This window comes from Rattus rattus, chromosome 3 (genome assembly GCF_011064425.1).
Source record: "Rattus rattus isolate New Zealand chromosome 3, Rrattus_CSIRO_v1, whole genome shotgun sequence".
NCBI classification, from domain to species: domain Eukaryota; kingdom Metazoa; phylum Chordata; class Mammalia; order Rodentia; family Muridae; genus Rattus; species Rattus rattus.
The window spans coordinates 171,044,935-171,061,138 of record NC_046156.1 but is presented as its reverse complement, the minus strand read 5'-3'; the positions used below and the strand labels follow the sequence as shown (position 1 = coordinate 171,061,138).

The 16,204-nt window shown below is 35.9% G+C and overlaps 1 protein-coding gene across 2 annotated transcripts in view; it reads right to left on the bottom strand.

The window, feature by feature from the left end:
• Window positions 1-16,204, bottom strand: part of Spef2 (sperm flagellar 2) — a 177,051-nt gene that overhangs the window by 68,737 nt on the left and 92,110 nt on the right. Inside the window, exons 18-21 of one of the 2 annotated variants that reach the window (XM_032898791.1) lie at window positions 15,437-15,594; window positions 14,159-14,311; window positions 10,401-10,451; window positions 3,090-3,238 (exon numbers count right to left, since the gene is read on the bottom strand). In XM_032898791.1, the coding sequence (XP_032754682.1) occupies window positions 3,090-3,238; window positions 10,401-10,451; window positions 14,159-14,311; window positions 15,437-15,594 (511 nt within the window). The remainder of the gene's footprint in view (window positions 1-3,089; window positions 3,239-10,400; window positions 10,452-14,158; window positions 14,312-15,436; window positions 15,595-16,204) is intronic. The other variant, XM_032898792.1, reaches the window with a different exon arrangement.

Sequence of the window (16,204 nt, the reverse complement as noted above, 5' to 3'; positions counted from 1 at the left end):
TAGGAAAAAACAGAAGCATCATAAAAAGCTTATGTGTATAAAATACTAATTCAGTTGCTAACTGCTATGCAGCGACAGAGGGAATGTTTTGTTTCGATTAGTTCTGGAAGACCTTTGTTTTAGCAGCTTGGGAAGGATTGTCAATGAGAGGAAGGGAAATTTGCACAAAGCCCATGGTGAGCAGAAAGAGGATCAGGCGCAAGGGCCCTGTGGTTAGGTTTATGTCTGTCTATTGAAAGGTAGTGCTAGTTGTAGAGTGTAAAGAACTTTCCAGAACAGAAACAGAATTCAAGGTGGTGATGACTCTGAGGAAAGATACACGTGTGTGTGCGTGTGTGTGTGTGTGTGTGTGTGTGTGTGTGTGTGTGTGTGTGTATTCCAGCTTTATTGATAATTGTGTCCCATGTGTTTAAAACAATCCTCAGATCTGGGAAGTAGATCTTTTTCTATCTTCTCTGTCTGAATTGTCTTTTGAAAACAGATTACAACAGGAAACTGGCTGAAGAATTACCAATGGTTTCTGCTAAGTAGTAGAAACATTGTAAATATGAAAACACTAAGATCTTGGAAGACAGTAGTTGTGAGAGAAATGTGGATTATTAAGCCCAGATCAAAAGGTTACTAAAGTGAACACTATTTGTATGTGGATTAGCGGCCATTATTGTGTTTTGGAAAAGGTGATGATTTTTGTCCTTGCCTTAAGAATTTATCTGAGGCCCAATTAAAAAAGTGTAGACGAAACTTTTTGTTGGAGAAGATTTCAAGACAGCCTAGAGCTCACTTTGCTGCATGGACATTAAGAAGAATCACTCTTATACAGGTGTACAATGAGAAGAAGCAAGCAAGCCAAAAAGAACTACAAAATGTACAGTTTGAAGAGAAAAAGAATACCATAGCCAAACTTTGGGAACTTCCCTGGGACCATGGGAAAGGTGCTGTCAGGACTGATCCAGCCAGTAGCCTCTAAGCTACTGGGGGAAAATGTCTAAGGGATTTTCTGCTTTTAAAATGTAACCAAAAAGAAAAACATATGCAAATGTGATTCATGGAGGGCGGGGCTCTACCTCAAAGGGCAGCCAAACCTAGAAGTGTCATTCACACTCATATGGTTTTGGTTTTAGAGTAATGGAGGGTACACAAAGAGTGAAGCCCTGGTTAAGGACAATGACTGTTACTAGGCAATGTGCAGGATGGCACTCCATGAGTGCGGGTCTTGAGAGGGCAAGTAGCACTGAGAGGTTATTGTCCAAGGCTGCAAAAGTGAAGCTTGAGCTGTGTTGGTGACCACAAGGTATCAGAGGTGGCAGAGTTATGGGATATCTGCCAAGAAGAGAAGAATACAGGGAGTGGAACAAGCCCATAAGAGACTGGTATATTAAAGGCAATAAACAATGACGGGACTATCTAAGTCTTCTAACGTCAGATATGGAACTTCAGTATTTAAAGTTTGTCTGCCAGGTTTTGGAACAGCCTCGCTACAGTATGTTCTCACTATCCCCACATTCCTCCATTTTGGAATGGTAATGGAATGTTATATGCAATTTTATGTTGGAAGTATGTAATTTGCTTTTGGATCTTCCAGAGGGGCTATAGTTAAAGAGATTGCCTTGAGTCTCAGAAGAAACTTTGCACTTTGGACTTTCCAATATTGCTAAGACTGAAAGTCTACAGCAACTTTTGAAGTTGGCTGAAGGCGTTGTGCACTGAGATGAGGCTACATGTCTGTGGAAGCCAGGGAATAGAATGTGGTGGTTTGAAAGATTCATGGCTCCTCATCCAATACCAAATAATGATTATATATTATTCCCCTAGACTTCTTCTATTCTGTTTCTGTCACAAATTGGAACATTTTGAAAATGTTCGGTGGGTGTGTATCTCTGCATGCATATACATTTAAAGTAGTATGATAGCCACAAATATGCATACATACATACATAATTATATACATACATAATACATATATATGTACAAACACAATATATATACACACATACGTGATTGGACCATCTAAGTGTTCCATATTAAAGTATTTTCTAATTTTATGTTGATACTAGTTAATTAATTCATCAGGAAGCTATCAAGAATCTGTCATATACTGTTGACTGCATCTGATTCCTTTAATACAGTGAGCTATGCTATGTACTTCTACCCCAGCCTAATTTGGAGATACAACAACCCTGGAAGAGTTTAATTATAGCTGCAACACAACCCATCCAGTCAAATCTTGGCTCTCAGATGGACCTTGCTGAGTTTATCAGTGTAAGAAACCATTGTGGACTGGAATAAAATGATAGTGCCGATTTGCATAAACATCCTTTTATCTTTATTTAAAAAAATTGTCTGATTTCCCAAAGAAGACTGATTTATATTTTGAAGCCCCAGGCCCAGGTAGCAACTGTCTTGCCTTTGTCATAGGAAAATGGCCCCTTATGTAACTCCTTATTCAGCATATTTATCACAAGCTCTTGGGTCACATAGCTGTCTTATGGCTTAAGTTCACTATATACATTTTTTTCCAGTTCTAAAAGACCAAAGGTTAAAGTTTGTAATATTATGATAAGGCTTTAGGCATGATGGCTAACTCTAAATTTGCTGGCTTTGCATCCAACAGAAGTCATTCTTCTAGGAAACTGAATCTTCTGTATCTTTAGGCAGAAAACTGATACTCACAGGAGCTATTTGCTCCCCTGGTTTCAGTACTCAAGAGCAGTTTCAAAGTATGACTCAGAAATTCAAATCCAAGGGGAAAATTGACATGTGGTTCACTGATAAGTCTCTAGATTTTTTTTTTTTCAGTTTCCCTTACGTCAATATTGTGGACTGAATTCTCGATCTTCTTTCTTCTACCAGTGAGCTGCAATTCCAGACTTACCTGAGCATGCATGTATGTACACACACACACACACACACACACACACACACACACACACACACACACACACACATATATATATATATATATATATATATATATATATGAATAGTTACATAATCCTGGCTCCAGAAAGATTTCTAGATGTTTCAAGTATGGTAAAACTTGATATAAACAGGATAAATGATTCTACTAGCTTGACTCTACGGTGTCATACCTCAGGTATAGGCTCAGTCACATAGACCCATTCTTCTGATCCTGGCTTAATTGTCGGTATTGCTATTATTGTGGGTGATACTTCTGTTGAGTCAATGGGCGATTTCTTTACGGAAATTTTGCCTCCTTGTGCTTTTCCTTTAGGAGAAACTTAAACATGCATATAAAGTCATACTAGTACAAGAAGGTGAAAAGGATAGGTTTCTGAGGAAGACAAAGTTCATAATTGTTTTGGGATTCAGGTTACCTATTACTCTTTTTACTTCTTCAGGCAGTTTTACTAACTCAAACATAAGGAAAAAATGCCTCATTTGCTCTAGCCCCTGCATAATACCAATACTATTATGACTACTACTACTACTGTTACTACTACTACTACTACTACTACTACTACTACTACTACTACTATGACTTATGAGTTGTTTTGTCTGGCTATTGTTACAATTTTGGAACTTTACTTATGGCTTGCTTCTCTAATTATGTGTGGCTCTTATAAAATTTTGGATTTACCATAAAGTGTGTCTAATGTACTATTGTAGAAACTGGCAAATTAAATTCCTATGTAATAAGAGAGAGAGAGAGAGAGAGAGAGAGATGAGAGAGAGAGAGAGAGAGAGAGACAGAGAACATGAATGGGTCTTGTTTGTGCCTCATGGGGCCAACATCAGAAGTTAGACAAGGATCATCTCTAAGGGTTAACAAGAGGAGGTAAGTTATAGATATGACACATGAAAGAAGAGAACACTGAAGCTGGGAACCTCTCATATTCCCTCTAGGTTGAAAAGGATTTCTCAAATGATGCTATTTCTTGCTCAGGTCAGGTATTAAAATTAAGCCTAGAAAATCAAGAAGGGAGGGACGAAGGCATTGAGGGAGGTAGAAATGGAAGCAAAACTCTGGTAATAAGGGGAGGGAAGAGATGGTAAGTAAGAAGGTAAGAGGGCGAGGAGGGGGGAGATGTTCTCTGTGTCCTAATTTAGAATCTGAACAGGAAATATACTTGTTTCCCAATGAAGAGGGTTACCCAGACCTGTTGAATGCTCTCCTTATATTATGAGCACAGACATACTATGAAAGATCAATTATGTTTTTTCTTTAAAAATCACTCAGGCTAAATTGCACCTTCCTTCAGATTAATTGGAAAATTATACATGTAGTTTGAAGATAACTAAAGGAGAACTTTCTTTTTCACTAATATATTATTCTAGTGGATAAAATTTAGTGATGCTCTTTTGATATATTTAATTTTATGCTAATTAAGATACATGATTTTTAAGTAGATAAGACATTATCAACTATGACTTTTGGGTAGCTCAGGTGATTTCTCCATATATAATTAAACCAATATCTTTTAGCCTTTAATACACCTGCAGGCTAGTAAAAACTGTTCAGAATTGGATGTCCTTTTTTTCTGTATAATTCTTCACTCTTCATTCTGATCTGTGAGGGTTTTCTAAGCAGAATTTCCAAAACAAAAACTGTAATGATAGATTGAGGACTCCAATAAGCCTTTCCCCCTTTTAAAAAATATTTTCTTCATTTACTGAAAATTACAAGAGATGGAATAGTTTTTGGTTCTCCATGGTTTGAGGCCATATTAAATATATATAATATTTAGCAAAGAAAATACTTAGAGAAGGAGCATTTAATGGGAAATAAGCATGTCTATAGTTCAAGTAGTGAAAGAATTACTTTGAAACAAAATTTTTATTAAGTGTAATGAAGAAAATCATTGGAGGTCTTTGGAGTCTATTGTGAGATCATCGGGTCCTTGCTATAGCCATTCTTCATGGGTAAAGGGTTTGAAGAATAGTTCATGTTTCCTACATTCTTACACATTGGTTTTAGGAAATTTTTGTTTAGTAATGATAACCCGATATCCCCTTAACTGGTTATCCAGCCCCAAGTGTTCAGCCCTAAAACATACCCAGTAAGCCAAGATCATTACAAATTAAAATTAGTTATAGAGAAAACTTCAATTTTCAGGCAAAGTAGCAGATCAATGTTAGAAGTAAAGACAGGTTTAGGCAAAACCAAAATGACTGAGTAATATGCTTGCAAACAATAAACAACTAACTGAATAAGTTAACAATAATGACAGAAAAATGCAAATAGTGGTGATTTAGGGAAGAGCTGAGCAGTTAAAAGTCAGCCATTTAAAGCAAAATTTAAAAGCAGAATGCAAATAAGTAATTGTAGGAAAAAAGGGAACAGCATTGACTGATGGGAAGGGTACCTTTAAGAAATCAGAGCATGTTCTAATTAAATTAGCACTTCCAAGGCATGGGGGAGGTTGGGAGCTGCCATTTGTTGGGTAGAAGCAAACATAGATTTTGATGTACATGTATTGAAGCAGGAGGTTATTATTATTGTTATTATTATCATTATTATTATTACTTATTACTTTTGATTTTTAAAATATTCTGTGGGTACCTGATTTAATTAGTAATTTTACTGGTTGAAGTAAAAATATTGGTTAACAATGGTTATTTCCATATTTCTTCATTTTAGCTGTGTTCAGCAAAAGCAACTTTTTGCTAATAGATGAATAAACATTTTAGATTAGAAGTAGAACAGAGCGAAAGCACACAACCAGGGAGAGTCCTAGTGTTAGGTGAAGAGTCAGAGACTAAATACACACAAACTCTGTGTGGAGAAGGAACATTGGCAAAGCTCATAAAGGAATGTTTTCACTGGTCAGGATTTTAGGATTTGTACCGTTCATCACGGAGTCAGAGAGATGTAACTGTAAAGTGGCAAGACTGATAATCTGAGATCATAAATGGAACCCACCTCTCTTGTAAATATGCTTAGACTGAAAAAAACTCTGTGTGTCAATTCTGCATCTAAAGCGAAATCCCTATACCCAAGGCTTGGGGGACATCATAGGAGGAGGGGAAGGAAGATTGTAAGTGAAGACCTAGAAGAACAAGACGCAAGCTGTGAGGCTGTGTTATACATATCTCTGGGAAGTTGTGCCCATGGAACCACAGTGAAATGGACCTGCATGATGATGACACCAGGTTAATGTGTATGGAGAAATCCTACAAGGCTCCACCCAAATGAAGAGCCATCGATGAAGAATGGCTACCGTGAGAGGGAGAAGCAGTTTCTCAAGGGATGAGCCTCCTAACTGGTCATCCAGTTCCAAGTGGCCAGCCCTAAAACGTGTATGTAAGAGAAATGGAAAATGGAATTAAGAGGTCGTATTTATATATTAATATGAATGTATACTTGTAAAAGTTATAATTAAAGAAAAAGCAAAAACCTATCAAAAGTGAGAATATATATGTTTCAGTAATACTTTAAACAGAAAAGTTAACAAATGTAAATAGGAGGAATTTGGGGGAGGTCAGAGGGAAGGATGGAAATGATGTCAATACAGTAAATACGTATGAGTTTTGGTAGAAGTAAAAATTTAAAGTAAAAGATAAATAAAAGTGATAGCAGTTATGTTTTAACTAGAAAAAGGGAGGGAACATGAAACTGGGAGATTGAGAAGCAGGGGTAGATGTAATGTGAGTTAAGGTTGAATAGGAAGAAAATATAAAATTCTCAAAGAATTAGTAAAATATTATTGAAAAATTTAAAGGGCATAAATTTGGGGGAGAGGAGTTTTGGGGGCAGGGTGAGTTGGCTGGAAGAAATATTCTATTAAGAATACTACATATATGTATGAAATATAAAATATGTGTGAAATATGAAAATACTGTTTAAAAATAAATATTTTAATACTAATGTAAGCTTTAATGTTTAAGATTTCAAAAGGAAATCAAAAGAATTTTTCTAATACCCAGATACTAGGAATGGGTCAACGATGCTACTAGCAAGAAATAATAAATTTCAATAGAAAGTAAGAGGTATAGCAACTTATAAGAGAGACTTTAAATATAACTGTGATATAATATCGATGGTACTAATTTCAAATATTAAGAAACAAAATAGTATAACTTTCTATATGAAAGAAATACTGTTACAAATGTCCAAATAATAGCATGTTTACCCTATTGTAAGTAAAAAGACTTCTAAATCTAATTTAAAGTTTATGTTTACAACCACTCTGGAAATCAGTCTGGTGGTTCTTCAGAAAATTGGACATTCCACTACCTGAGGACCCAGCTATACCTCTCTTGGGCATATACCCAAAAGATGCTCCAACATACAACAAAGACACATCTCCACGATGTTCATAACATCCTTATTTATAATAGCCAGAAGCTGGAAAGAACCCAGATGCCCTTCAACAGAGGAATGGATTTAAAAAATGTGGTACATATACACAATGGAATATTACTCAGCTATCAAAACCAATGACTTTATGAAATCAATAGGCAAATGGGTTGAACTAGAAAATATCCTGAGTGAGGTAACCCAACCACAGAAAAACACACTCATTGATAAGTGGATATTAGCCCACAAGCTGGAATTACCCAAGATGCAATCCACAGGCCAAAGGAAGCTCAAGAAGGATGAGCAAAATGCCGATGCTTCAGTCCTTCTTAAAAGAGGTAACAAAAATATTCATAGGAGCAGATATGGAGACAAAGTTTGGAGCAGAGACTGAAGGAATGGCCAATCAGAACCTACCCCACATGTGGCCCATATATATACAGCCACCAAAACTAGGTAAGATTGATGAAGCTAAGAAGTGCATTCTGACAGGAACCAGATATAGATCTCTCCTGAGAGACACAGTCAGAACATGTCAAATACAGAGGCGAATGCTAGCAGCAAACCACTGAACTGAGAATGGGATCCCCATTGGAGGAATTAGAGAAAGGATAGAAAGAACTGAATAGGCTTGCAACCCCATAAGAACAACAATGCCTACCAACCAGAGCTCCCAGGGACTAAAGCACTACTGAAAGACTATACATGGACTGACCATGGCTCCAACTGCATATGTAGCAGAGGATGGCCTTGTTAGGTACTGAAGGAAGGAGAAGCCCTTGGTCCTGCCAAGATTGGACTCACGGTGTAGGGGAATGTGGGTGGGTGGGGTCTGGAAGGGGAGTGGTTGGGGAGGGGCACACCCTTATAGAAGAAGAGGAGAGGCATGGGATAGGGGGCTTATGTCTGGGAAACCAGGAAAGGGAATAACATTTGAAATGTAAATTAAAAGAATATCCAATAAAAATAAGTCTATGTTTAAAAAGATTTCACTTATTATTTATTTGTTAGTTTGTTCATTTGAGTAATTTCGTGTATATGGTTAATTTGTCTGCATGTATATAATGTACTATATTCCTGTAGAGGACAGAAAATGACAGGAGATTCTCTGAAATCAGCGGTATGTATGGCCCTGAGTCTCTACGTTGCTGGGAATGTCAGCAGGGTCCTCAGAAAGAAATGCAATCTCACTAGCTCCTAAAATGTACCTTTTAAGATTTCATTTAACATCATAAACTAGAAAACTAAAAGCTAAAGGAAAAAAGGAAATCCTCTAGGTTAATTAAATTGAGCTAGTGAATGCGTATATTTCAACTGTTTTCCTTACATGGTTGCTTCTAGCTTTTTACGTGCCCGTGTATCTAATTAAGGGAGCTTTCAGAATCTGCACTCGATTACATCTAATTTATGATTTGGTAGCAAGTCTGTCCATGTGTACTTAATACACCTTTCTCGTGTGCATATAATAATCTTTCATTTGAGTTTAGTCTGGGAACAATTAAAATGTAAGGGATAAGTAATACGAAATGGGAAATTTCTCTGGTGGTAAACAATCAAGAGCTGAATATAAATTACGGCAGTTAGAATTTCAATTAAAATGGTATCTCAGCACTGATTCACTAACTACACCTACTTACATAAGTCTACAGTGTCACATAATCATGGCAAGATTGCCTTTGATAGCAATGCTTTAGAAATGATGTGCATTTTAGCTTAATTATATATATATATGTATATATAGAGAGAGTATGTATCACAACATTTAAGAGATGATTTAAATATTATTGTAGTAAAATGGGCCGTGAGATAATTGTTTCAGTGTCAATGGTATTAATTTTAAATATTAAGAAATATATACACACATGCACAAATAATCATGACTGTTAAAAACTGTATATGTGTTGTATTGATTTATGTCTGTGAGTGTGTGTAGGTGTGCGTGTGTAGGTGTGTGCGTGTGTAGGTGTGTGCATGTGTAGGTGTGTGTGTGTGTTTAGATGTGTTTGTGTGTGTGTGTGTGTGTAGGTGTGTGCGTATGTAACATTTAGACTATTTTGTGACTATTACTACCCACTTTTAGACTAAGACTGAATTGACAATTGATGATGGATATTTGAGTAAAAGTACACACCACAAGACGTACCTCTCGGAACCTATCTGGAAACAAGTCAAGTACATGTATTCACTGCATTTCAATCTTTAATCAGTTTTTGTTTTTGCTATAGCAACAACATCAATCTAACTAACATGTTTGAGAGCCTGCATGTTTTCCATTAGGTACTTCAAAAATAATATTTACTTTATTATAAATAAATAGATAAAATAGACAAATATAAGTAAAAGTCGAATCAGACAGTAATGCAACTTAAAACGCAAGGACAAACCCAGAAGAATAAGAAGGCAGTCATGGTTGTCCCTGCCTTTGCCTAAGTTCTGAGACTCAGCTGCTGCTGTGTCTGAACTGTAGACAGCCAAGGTAAGATAATGAGAGGGAATCCACACTCTATATCACCAGTCACGCAGTAGCGGCAACTTTGCACGCCCCTTGATGTCAAGTGAAATTTCTCACTTGGAATCACACATATGAGCTATTGAGTGAGAAAATTACATACTTGCATTTCAGAAAATGTAATAGCTGGTCATTACAGGTACAATGTCAAGTTTTGGTTCCGCTTCTGTGTTGTGTTTTAAAGAAAGATGGGGATGTTATGCCCAAGTGCTTGTGAGTGAATACAATTTAATAAGAGGCCAAAGAAGGTACATCAGAGGCTTTATGTAAGCAAAGCTTAACTCCAAATAACACCTACAATACCTACGATGAAATATATATATATATATATATATATATATATATATATATATATGCTCTGCCTATCTGTCTATTAGGCAATCACTTCCCTTGCAAGTATCAGTTATTTATTTATTTACTTTTTGCCATTGCCTTGGAGTCTGATGCTTTTTCTTTAAAATGAACTAATGATTTACAAACGCCCCTTCCCAATAGTCATGGTATATATTACTTGCTATCTTTATGGCTTTATGGCTATCTTTTCTGTTTCACTGAGATGGTTATAAAACACAGGAATACATGTAACAACAGCTAACTTTATCTGTGGTACCTTTCCTTTGAATACAGTCTCACCTTTCTTTCCTTTTCCTTCAGGTTGAGATTCTTGCTTACCATGCTGGGTTTCTAAACAAAATTCAACATACAAATATCATTGATGACTTATTTCAATGGCCCAAGCTATACAATCTCTAAGCAATCAAATATATTTGTGAACTGCATCAAATGAATCCCCCTTTTCCCCTGTGGGTTGAAGTCAATCTGAAGGCAGTCTCTACATTTACTCTTAATGAATGATGGTGCTCACAGGTCTATTCTATAGCTCCAGGCTATGAAATTTAATATTACTTTTAGAGTGATATTTAGTAATGGATTTGTTCATAATCTTTGATGGGATGGTGGGGTTTTTAAAGTTAAATCACTAGTCCATTTGAAGCACACAGTTTATTTAAATTTACGGTGACAAAATGACTTTTTATAGGCCTCCCGAAGAAAGATGACTCAGTAAGATCACTAAGCATGTAAAGGTGCTTGGGCCTGGGCGAAGCAAGTTTGATAGCCCAAGTTCAACACTGAGACTCTACATAGATTTGGGGGGGATAGAACTGACTCCAATTTCCCCATCTTATACACCATGCATACACATTATAATAAATAATAATAATGATAATGATAATAATACGATCGGATCACAAATAAAAAGGAAGACCCTTGAGAAAAATATAAATAACATTATAGATATGATAAATTCTTAGGTTTTTTTTTTTTTTTTTGGCCATGCACTGTGTTGCCTAGTGACTCGTGTATTTCCATTAGCACTGATTCTAGTTTACAATACAAAAGATAATTTGGGCATATTTATCTTACATTTCTTAGGACCTAGTTAAAAGTAAACTGCAGAAAGAGGGAAACTAGAAAATGGATAATCTGTAGGTTAATAATATGCTTCTTAAATAGTATTAAATAGAATAAGGAATAGGTCCTTGAAGGAAAACATCCTCACTACTACATGCTGAATTAGTTGCCTAGATGCTCGATTATTTACTTGTCTTGATCTTAGGATATGAACAAGTATGACAGTTTAAGTTAGTATTATGTGGAGATCTAATCTTCTCCACTCTCTGTGTGTGTATGATTAGGAGCAATAGTTAAAAATTACATAAATGTATGTTACTTGCACTTGAATATTTCTTGTCTGACTGCCAGGATTCCTTAGAAATAAACAAATAAATGTCACAGAGTATCTTCCTCACAAGCATTTTTACCTAAGAGGACTTTTAAACATACATATGTGACAATTAATTTCATAAAGTTCTGTATCCTGGAATCCGTTAATTCTTTTACAGAAATAAGTTTAATAGTTAGAAAACTTTATGATAAAGATATCCTAGGTAGCAAGATATGTAAACAGTTTTGTCCATTAGAGCAGGAGGTCAGACACAAACTAAGTAAGACACTGGATTTAAACGTTTTGTAGAAAACTACGTCTGTTGGAAGTAACATGTACTCAGACCCATTTTAAAGATTAGCTCCAAAAAAATATGTTCTGAAATCCGAAGTGTGTGTGTGTGTGTGTGTGTGTGTGTGTGTGAGAGAGAGAGAGAGAGAGAGAGAGAGAGAGAGAGAGAGAGAGAGAGACAGAGACAGAGAGAGACAGAGAGAGACAGAGAGAGAGAGACAGACAGACAGAGACAGAGACAGAGACAGAGACAGAGGAAGAATTGCAAATTGTGAATTGTAACCCAAGGTGACCTTAAACTCACTATATAAACAAGGTTGACCTTAAACTCCTCATTTGTCTTTTATGTCTAGCAAATGCTGGGCTTACAGGTTTGCAGTACCATGCTTACCCTATAAACAAACAAACAAACCAAGAACCACTTAAGTAGTAGGGTGGTATTATTATTATTATTATTATTATTATTATTATTATTAATTTATACTGAGAATTTTAGTTTAAAATCAAGTAGACCTTTCGATGGAGGACAAATGTTAAGATTTTTCAGTTGAATCCTAAAAAGGGTTGACACATAAAATGGAGACCTGTACTCTAGAATTGGACAAAATCTGCTAAGATTAAGTGCATGTATCTCATCCAATCAATTTTGAAGCTAGTGTTTTGGCTCTTCTTTTAAAGAATGATTAATTTTTTATGTTGACTTTCTCTTTGAAATATTAAAGAAAAAGCTCTAACTTGCTTTGGCAAACTTTTTTTTCATCTACCCTCCTGCCTCTCGATGCCTGTGAGCACTGAGATTTCCCACCAGTACTGTTATGTGCTTGGATGTGAGTAAGCAAGTAGAAAAAACCCATGGTATACACTCGTAAGACCAGGGGCTATCTCTGCCACTATTGGAAAAGAAAGAGACAGGTACAGACAGTCGGTGAAGCCAAAGCAGATTTATTATTTCTTTAGTGTACACTATTCAAGGTTACAGCTTTAAAATAGAAAATACTCTAGGAACTTAAATATTTAATTTCTGTCAGAATGAGAAAGACTAGAGGTTAGTGTTGGGAAAGTCAGAGTTACACTGTTATTCTGATTATAATCAATCTCAAAAGACCATGGTGGGTAATTCTCCAGCATGTGAAAAATGCCTTCCAAGTCTAAATCACATTTTAAAGATTTGACTTTTTCTAATTCAAGATTATATGTTCTAGTGAGCTGTCTTATGCTAAAAGCATTTTTAATATTTACATACCCTACATTTAGTTAAATCCAATTTTGTTGAAGCACAAAATATATTTGTCTTTAATATATTATTATCAATGTCACCTAAAATTACTTCAATTATGTGAAACAAAGTACTTTGTCTCAAACCTTTTGCTTACTATGATTACATTTAATTTTGTAAAGAATTACAGATTTATGTCAAGTCTCCATGCAGGAAAAGTATGGTTAGAGACAGTTATGATGTACAAAGGATAGGCAATGAGATAGACAGCTAAGCAGATAACCACTGTGAGAAGCCATGTCATACACCTTACAAGTATCACTAGCACAATGCTTACACATGTACATTTTGTCAGGATCTTTTTCTGTCACTTAATGTTAAATTCACAGTCCCCAGTGGCTAAGGATCTAGAACAAATTGAATCCAAAATGTATTTCCTACAAGGCTGTGTTTCTGTAAACATTAAAGTTTACTGAGGTGATGGTGTGTGTGTGTACGCATGCCTGTGTGCATGTGCACATACATGCCATGTTAAGCCTGTGGAATTAGAGAGTAACTTTTGAGTCATGGGTCTTTCTTTTCACTGCATGAGCCTTGAGGATATATCTTAAGTTTTGACTAAGCACCTTTACCCACTAAGCTACATTGCTGTCCTCATCTGTATCTATTCTATGATCGTCTAACTGAATGTTTCTGGCTATATGCAAACTCGAGTGTCTAATTAATGTTGTTAAAGAGCTGTTCCCTCCATAGGCCCTAAAATATTTCTTGTCATTCTACAACCTCCCTCTTCCTATAGGAACTTCTAAGCAGCTGGCCTAACTCTGGTGACTCTATCTTCTGTGGAATAGGCGTGACACTGAGCCTTTTAAACAAGCATTTTGTTCAGTTGGAGGGTTTTTCCTTCAGTTCAGAAGGAATGTAGCTCAGTGGTATCACACTCTGCCTGTGAGGGACCCTGACAGAATCTGCAATACCATCAAAAAAAAAAAAAAGTAAAAGTAGCATTTCCACTTCTGGATGTAGATATTTGTTTCACATGATTGAAGTCTCCACAGTGTGAATCTAGACTGGTAGCCTGTCGTTATAACTTATCATTCTTTTGTAGATGAAAACAAGAAACCGACAAACAGAATTACAAATCACTCTGTCAGTCACCTGATTGTGTCTTTCCTTTCCCAGAAGGTTTCGCCTGATGAACCTCCTTTTCTTTTTCTGGTTCAGGAGCAAGGGGAGGGGTCGGCGCAGGAGGCTCTGCCGGAGAAACTTCTGGCTTTTTCTCAGTTTCCTTTTCTTCTAGTTTCTTTTCAACTTTCAAAGGATGATAAAACAAACCCTTATTAGGGACTCCAGGTGCCCACTATTTCATCTAACAAATATCAAAATTATTATGAAATTATACTTCTTAGTAAAATTACATCATGTACTCTATTTTCTGTAAAATTACAGCAAATATATTTACTATTCCCAACATTCATTCATATTTTGGGTTCTTCTTTATTCTTTTGCCTTACAGTTATGGTTATGATAATGGTATGAGATGAGGGTGATGATGTCACGTGATGATGATGTATGTGTATGCATGTATGTTGCATGTATGTATGTGTATATATGTATGTATGCATGTATGTATGTATGCATGTATGTATATGTTATTAGATAAAAGGCTGGGAACTAGGTTCAAATGTCAAAGAAAATATAAGAATTGAAAAATAAAAGACTAATGAAAATGATCTAGAACATCAAATTTAGTAATAAAGAAGAGAGAAAAGTCACACATGACAGTGAATGCTCATAATCTCAGTTCTTAGGAGGCTGATTCAGGAGGATCACAGGAAGTTGAAAGCCACTCTGTCCTACATAGTGTCTTTGACATCAACCTGGTATCTCACAAAATGGAAATAAATAAACAAATAAAAGGCTCAAGCAATGTGATATGAGATATGGGATGTTGGGAGTAAATAGTAAAGCTACTTACATACTGGAATGGATGACCACACACCTAAGAATGTATAGACAGTCATTAATTGGATTTTTAAATCTCAACTTGGGAAGCAAAGGCAGGTGGATCTCTGAGTTCAAAGCCAGCCTGATTTATAGAGTGAGTTCCAAAACAGGCAGGCCTACACAGAGAAACCTTGCCTTAAATCAAGAGAGAGAGAGAGAGAGAGAGAGAGAGAGAGAGAGAGAGAGAGAGAGAGAGAAAAGAAGGAAGGAAGGAAGGAAGGAAAGGAAAGAAAGAAAGAAAGAAAGAAAGAAAGAAAGAAAGAAAGAGAGAGAAAAAAGAGAAAACTATGTGATGACGTAAAGTTGGGTTGGTATGAAATGTGGGGTGGATCTGTGAGAAGAGAGAGGAGAGGATGAATAGTATCAAGATACAATGCATGTTACTCTTAATGATGTAATATGTTTGCAAACATATATACATATAAATACCTTTGATTTTTTTATTTAATTCTTCAGTAGCAAAAATTTCTTTTATTTTTTGGCATAAGAGCGCTTCATCTATTTCAGCATTGACTTTTTTCAAAATGTTTCTTGGCTCTGTAAACCACTCTTCCAACAATGGCCAGTTGTCCAAGAAGGCAACAATTCTGCAAAGTAAAAACATTATATGAATGTGATACTCATTTAAATGTTTGGGTAAAGAGACATTAAATATAATATTTAGTAGATTTATTTAATTATTCATGATGAAGAAGTAGGCCAGCAATTGAATTCAGCCCCCAAAAGTAACTTTTATGAAATTTGTATGTGATGGAACAATATTAAATTGAAAGAATTTGTCTGATGGCATCAAGGGCTAAGTTTTAGAATTTTAGAAGTATGAGTGAAAAGGTTTGAAAGTGCTAAGCATTTGGCAAGTGTATTGATTATGCTCAAATCTCTGTTTGAGGACCAAAAATAATATCATCCACTGGTAGACTCAGTCTGATGGCTCTCCTAATGGTGCCATCACCCCAACACTCAGGTCATACTTCTTTTTTTCTTAGAGATACAAAGTGAAGAGGACTTTGTGTAAGGAGAGATGGCATGGGCTAGTTAGCTTTATGAAAAGTTATTCTTGAATCATTGCTTCTTTCCTCCTACACTTCCTCCTCATTTCTTATTTTCAGATCTCTCGGGTCTTCATGAAATTGCCTAATTTTGCCTAAATTTTCTTTTCCAAAGGAAAGTTACACACAATTCAGAGAAAGCCAGGTA